The 6,831-nt window shown below is 34.3% G+C and overlaps 1 protein-coding gene across 1 annotated transcript; it reads left to right on the forward strand.

Annotated features, from left to right (window-relative positions):
• The first annotated feature begins 2,142 nt into the window (after positions 1-2,142).
• On the forward strand, positions 2,143-3,949 carry LOC149577860 (GDSL esterase/lipase At5g03810-like). The gene is given in 5 exon segments (XM_089794144.1): positions 2,143-2,407; positions 2,528-2,658; positions 2,736-2,996; positions 3,056-3,305; positions 3,586-3,949. Coding segments are annotated over 5 exon segments (1,074 nt in total). The 5' UTR covers positions 2,143-2,169; the 3' UTR covers positions 3,780-3,949.
• Positions 3,950-6,831: the final 2,882 nt, after the last annotated feature.

Here is a 6,831-nt window from a genome sequence, read left to right on the forward strand (position 1 = left end):
AATCCAACCACTCTAAAGAAATGACCTTAATAGCCAAAAGATCAACCAACAAAAAACTAATAACCCACTCTCTTGCTCCACAAAGCACATAAGGATTAGAGCTATAAATCAAGAGAAGATCCACCAAAAACCATGAGTTTAAACCCAAACAAACAAAGAATATCTTTCCCTCCACCAAAGTAGAGATACTTGCATCAATATGAACAATGGGAAGGAAGACCAGAGACAAACCAGTAGCCAAAAGGATCCAATTAGTCACCAAAAGGACCAGATAAAAAGAAGCCCAACAAATCCCACTCCAAACCTATATAGGCCAACACCAAGAAACCAATATTGGTTGCGCCTCCACCTCTAAAGGAACATCCACCTCAGTATGACTAGCCACAAAGGAATAGGGAACAACAGAGCTAAAGAAAGCCACTAGGCCAAATAGTGAGAATCCGTCTCTATAGGGCTTACAACCATCACAAGAAGGATGTCACCCGAAAGAATCCATCCAAGAACAAGAGAAATACAATGAAAGGACATAGAGAAGATCAATGGGATAATGAGAGTAGCCAAATCCAAAAGATTTGGTACAAAGAGTTTAACAAAAAAAAATCCCCTCATGAAAAAGAGGCAAAATCCCAACTTAATAGTGGGAATTTTCCATCCAAATGAAATAGGGGAACTATAAATCTCATTGCAAGCAAACAAGCCAAAGGGACTGAAAGAAAAAAAGAGACTCCCAAATCTCCCCTAGCTCTCCCAGTCCCTAAGCACAAAACAACAATCTTTGGTAGGGAGGCACCAAAAGCCTAATAGTCTCCACAACTACAAGCTAGAACAAACCCACAACTCCCCTCCAAACAAACTCACACAGAGACATCTAATCATTGTCAAAAAAGGGAGAGGCATGCTCCAACCAGGCATAGGAATGGGGGAAGAAGGTTTGCTCCATCCATCTCGTTATCATCTCTATCGCTATTGTCAGTATCATCTTGCTCATTGTTGCCATCAGCTCCATCTTCCCCAACGCCTCCTATGGTAGAGGCTGAAACCCTGACACAACCCAACTTTTCATTGCTATATTGGGCATTGATACACATTTAAATGTTTTAAATATATGTTTTTATAATAAGATTGAGGATCTCAGCAAGGAACTTTTAATAATCCAATAAACAAATGATACAATTTTAACATAATATAGATGAAAGCGAAGTCTAACAAAAGTGGACATGATATGTCCACTATTCCATATGTCAAATCTACACATGTGCAATTGTGACTTATCATTGAAGGATTTAATAAAGTTTAATGTTCTGAAAAATGTATAATTTTTAAAAAGACAAAAGATAAATTTGGTACTTATTTCTATTAATATGAACCAATAGAAATAAGTAATTATAATATTTTCACAATTATTTAAAATATTAAATATATAAATTTTTAAAAGAAATTATTTCTTTATGATAATTATTGAAAAGAAATTATATAGAACATTTTTGATAAATATTTTTAATTATTTAACTACTAATTTTTTACATGAATCACATCGGTCACTACTATTTAATTGAATTTCTTAGTGTACAATTCACATCGCCTTTTAAGCACAACAAAAAATCATTGAATGGCCAATGTAATTAAAATAAAGATAGGAAAAGTAAAATACAAACTCCCACATGATTTGCATGCTCATCAAGCCTATAGAAACCATTAAGGTGCCAAACAAAATTACTTACCCAACTAAGCTAATATATTTGTCAGAAGGAAGTCGCGAGAATAAGTTAGAGCCAAATCCCGCCTCCCACCGACCTTAATATTATTGTTAAGAAAAATGTACAACGGCGTTGTCTAAACGTTCCGTAAAGGCTCAGGAAACTCCGAATACAGCAGAAATGGCCATATTCTGACGTTTCGTACATCCAAATATGAGTATGATTGAATTATTTTAATAGCAATCATAGAATTACCAAGATATGGCGAAAGAAATCTGATATTGCGTACGACAATTAGCCTAAGCTGTATAAATGAAAGTCGCAGACTAGTGTCACAGCTCGCAGCTCTAGAGACCTCGTTACTCATTTACGTGCAGGTTTCTTCTTTATACCAAATGCACTCCTCTGTCAAATACACACACACGTACATGTATATATACCTTAAACTATATTTGATTATTACTCTGGAGATATGGAGATATCTTTTATTTTGTTGTTAAGTGCAATTTTCATGTTGATTGCAGGGCAATGTGTGTTTTCTGCAATAGTCCCTGCTTTGATATCGTTCGGGGATTCTACAATAGACGTGGGAAACAACAACCATCTTTGCACGTTAGCAAAGAGCAACCACCGTCCTTACGGTAGAGACTTTCCTGGTAACAAGATAACCGGTCGGTTCTCCAATGGTTTCGTAGCCACAGACTACGTTGGTATGGCTAACAAATTCCATTTTCATGCAGTTTGATTCATTTTGGGATTTTTATCTATTGGAAGCTTAATGTTCAATGATTTAAATCAAATGTTTTGATCTATGTATTCTTGTTTTGCAGCTTCTATGCTTGGACTGGGACCTGCAACGGTCGGTTATTTGAATCCGGAGGCTAAAGGAGATAATATTGTGAGGGGCGTCACATTTGCTTCTGCAGCATCTGGTTTCTACCCTGGCACTGCCAAAATTTATGTTAGTAAGTCTTTAGCTTTATTATTCTTGGGGAATCTATTTATTGAAAACTGATTCGGTTTATCTTTTATCTGCAGAATGTCCTAAGTCTAGAAGATCAATTGGAACTGTACAAACAATACAAAGAAGACTTAGCCCGTGTGGTGGGTGTAGCCAATGCTTCCACAATTCTGTCCGACGGTATTTATCTGATAAGCACCGGCAGCAATGACTATCTGAACAACTACTACTTCAACCTTATTCTTCAGATTAAATATAATCGGCTTCAGTACAGAAAACACCTACTCAAGCTTTTGTCCAATTTCTTAGAGGAGATTTCTTGAAAAGGAGACTGATGAGTTTTTGGATTGATTGGAACTCTTTTAAGATATATTTGTTGTGTATTGAAATGCAGGAGCTTGGAAGATTGGGTGCACGTAGAGTGGGCGTGTTATCTCTTCCTCCGTTTGGCTGCTTACCTTCGCAAATAACACTGCATGGTCACGGAAAGCAGACTTGTGTCGAAAAACTCAACAGGGAGGCTTCTATTTTCAACTCCAAGATGCTTAATCTAGTGCAGAAATTGAACGGAACGGATGGTATGAGGTTTGCTTATGTAGACATTTTCACCCCACTCAGTCAGGCTGCAAGATTCCCTGCAAAGTATGGTAAGAAATGCTGCAATCTTTTCTTTCGTAATTCCTTGTATGGGAAGTTGTAGGTCATAATGCAGTTAATCAGAAAGATTGATGCATAACGAAGTTTGATTTGGGAGAGATAATTTTCTTTCTACAACAGTCTCATTCATCATGAAATACAAATCAATTCGATACAAAAGAATTAAAACAAGATACAATTAATCCTAGAAATCTTTATTCTCGAAATTAATAACCATGAATGTCTAACATATTGTAAATATCTAATCGAATTGTGCTTGAATGGGTACAGGGTTTGTGGAAGGGCGGAGAGGATGTTGTGGAACAGGGCTTCTGGAAGCGTCGATCTTCTGTAATGAATTCAGCCGTGGCACATGTAAAAACGCTTCGAAGTATGTATTCTGGGACGGATTCCATCCATCAGACAGAATGAACTTTCTTCTTGCAGAGACGCAGCTTCCCAAAGCTCTCAACGATTTGTTATGACAGATGTGATCTATTCATCTCTGACTAAAATAATTTCGTATACTCAATTTCCATATTTATTGGTTATATGTTATTAGATTAAATAAATACGGTTCAAACAAACATTTCTTAAACTGTATAACCAATTTAAAAATTGTAACTTGTTATGCTATGGTTGTAAATTTTAGTAAGTTCTGTGTTTTGCTGTCATGGAAAACCCCAACAGATCTACCTTATTTTTTCAGTTTGAAGATTATATTGAGCTTTTGATGATTCATGCAGGATTCAAAGTAAGATCTTTTATTTGCTGTTACAATGTCGTATAATTAGCTAGTTGATGGTCCATACTCTTACTATGTACTTGGACTCTTTACCGACTATCATATTATATTGAGCTTTCTATCCATCAACTAAGATACTCTACCAATTGAGGTACTGGCCATGTTAAAACCTGCAACCTATCTTCGATGGGAGTTATCACCAACACATTATGCTATGATGTTGAATGAGGATCAAAGATATTTTAATGAGGAGCAAGCAATGATTGTGCTCGACGTCAATCCCACCCCGGACGTTAGGTTCAATACCATATGTTTGAAAACGATCACCACTCACCATCTAAAGGATTGTTACATTTTCCACATTATAGAAAGTTCATTTACCTATGGATACATGGCATCTCTCATTTCCCTAATTATTAGAATCTTCGAGATATAGTGAGATGGCAGCCTCACTTTCGTTTAAGCGTTCAACATTAAAATGATTGATTTCATACAATTTTTAAATTTTGTTTTAAAAAGGTTTTTATAAAACAATTGTAGAAAATCATTAATGTAGAAAATAGATGAATGTTATAAATAAATTAAATGTAGAATATCTCTATCTCTTTTAAATAATTGTAAAATTTTACTTTTTTTTTCACAATTTATTTACTAGAAAATGTAAGATTTTATATAACTTAAATAATTTAAATGAAATAATATTTTAGAATCCATTGTCTTATGATCTTATATTTTCAAATCATAATGTAAAATTAATAATTTTCAAATCTATAAACTTTTAAAATATTAATAGAAAAACTAATTTTATTTTTCGGTTTATTATTTTTACATAATTTAATATTAAATGATCATTTTTAAAAAAATAAAAAATTATATGTATTTAAAATATTAATTATTATTATTAAATAATATAACTAATAATATAATTATATTAAATATCTGACTTTTGAATCATTTCATCTACCTAAATTTGTTATGTTTAATCTATTATTTAATCTCTTCTTTGTTCAAATTTACAGAGTCCTTTACATCACATCTTAAACTTTAAGTGTATTGTACAATCTCACTCAATACTTTGTATATAGTTCTAATCTATAGTTTTTAGAACATTATAAAAGAAATAAACCATTTAATTTATTCATAGCATTCATCTATTTTCTACATCAATATCTTTCTATGATTCTTTTATAAAATTGAGGAAATACATTAACAATATCAAACGATCTAAGCACTGATAATAGGGTTGAGAATATCGACAATGGAGGTGCCTCTTAGCATGAATGTTGATGATACTACTTTGGGGGAGTATTCTAAGAATTGGAGAGTATTGACATGTTGTATTCATGACCATATTTTTCATTATTGTCAACATAGCATGCTTTCTATAAATATTGGGTGAGTGGCAGATAGAGATCTTGATGGTACAGACAATGGTTTGATTGTCCAGTGATGTGCAGTCATGGACATGTTCTACATAGTGTCTTGATGACATGGTTGAGTGCACAGAGTCTAAGTCAAAGTTGTATGGAAGTTGTACCTGATTTACAGAGAGTAGTTCAAAGACAAAGTATTGGGAAAGTAGTTCCTAATGATCATTAGCTATCTTACATCTGATATGTAATGAAGAGATGGGTAATTGGGTAGTGACAGACAACAGTATGTTGCCCTAGTATCACATGTGTGAATTTTTGTATAGGCCATGAGCCAATAGTGCTACTATAATTGTAATTAATTAATTATCTTATTGTAATTAATTGGGAAAGCCTTAAGGACAACTCAAGGCATTATTACGGAGATATGGTATAAAGGAAAGATTTTTTTCCTTGATTGTAAAGTATATCCATTGTTGCAAGAAGTAAAAAGTGCAAAAAAGGAGCAGAGTACTTATAGAACGTGTGTAAGCAATCCAAGGGATGATTGGATGTGAGATTTGTGATCTAGTTACAAGATGAAAAGGACCAAAAGTTTGTTTCACACGATAGAGAAAGACTTGAAGGAACAATATCGTAAAAATTTATTATTCTACAAAGAGTAATACAAAGATCATTTGGACAGTGGGTTTATTGGTCTTTCCCTTGAAGCTATTTGGGTAGTGGGTCTAGCTATCTTCCACAACTCCTAACAGTGTTGAAATCTCCTAATAGGGACTCATATGTTAGGATTAACCTCAGACAAAAATAATAGTTACCATGAAATATAACCAATACCAGAAAATATTACATCGTATAAAAGAGAATAGAAGACACCAAGATTTAACATGGTTCACCTAATCCTTGGGCTATGTCCACCAACAACAAGTTCAATATTATTATTATCTAGTGATTACAACTTGATTACAATCTGTAATCCCTTATAGGTCAATACTATCACAAGAAGCTACAATATCACAATTCATCATGAAATCCCTAACCTTAAGCCTTTTTATACAAGCTTTTATCGCTTACAAAATTAGGGCTAGGATAATAGAAAAATAGTAGCTAATGCCTTTTACAATATAAGGGCATTTTTGGCTTCAGGGGTGATGCCCTCAAAAACCCCCGTGAGGGCGTTGCCCCTCGACCCCACCTTGTACTACAATAGGGAGCACACCTGGGGCACTACCCCAAGACCTCGCAGGGGTGCTACCCCAAAACCCTTGTAGAAATAATCTAGAGGGAAACTGCACCGAATAAACCTTTGAGTATAATTACACTCCACATCACAACATCATGTGTACTGAATGTATTTGTAGACTCCTAACAGGGTCCATCCTCGAACAAGGAACATTTATATTAGTACATCATCTTGTGGGT

This window comes from Cupressus sempervirens, chromosome 1 (genome assembly GCF_028749045.1).
Source record: "Cupressus sempervirens isolate cs-2001-9-10 chromosome 1, ASM2874904v1, whole genome shotgun sequence".
Taxonomy (NCBI): domain Eukaryota; kingdom Viridiplantae; phylum Streptophyta; class Pinopsida; order Cupressales; family Cupressaceae; genus Cupressus; species Cupressus sempervirens.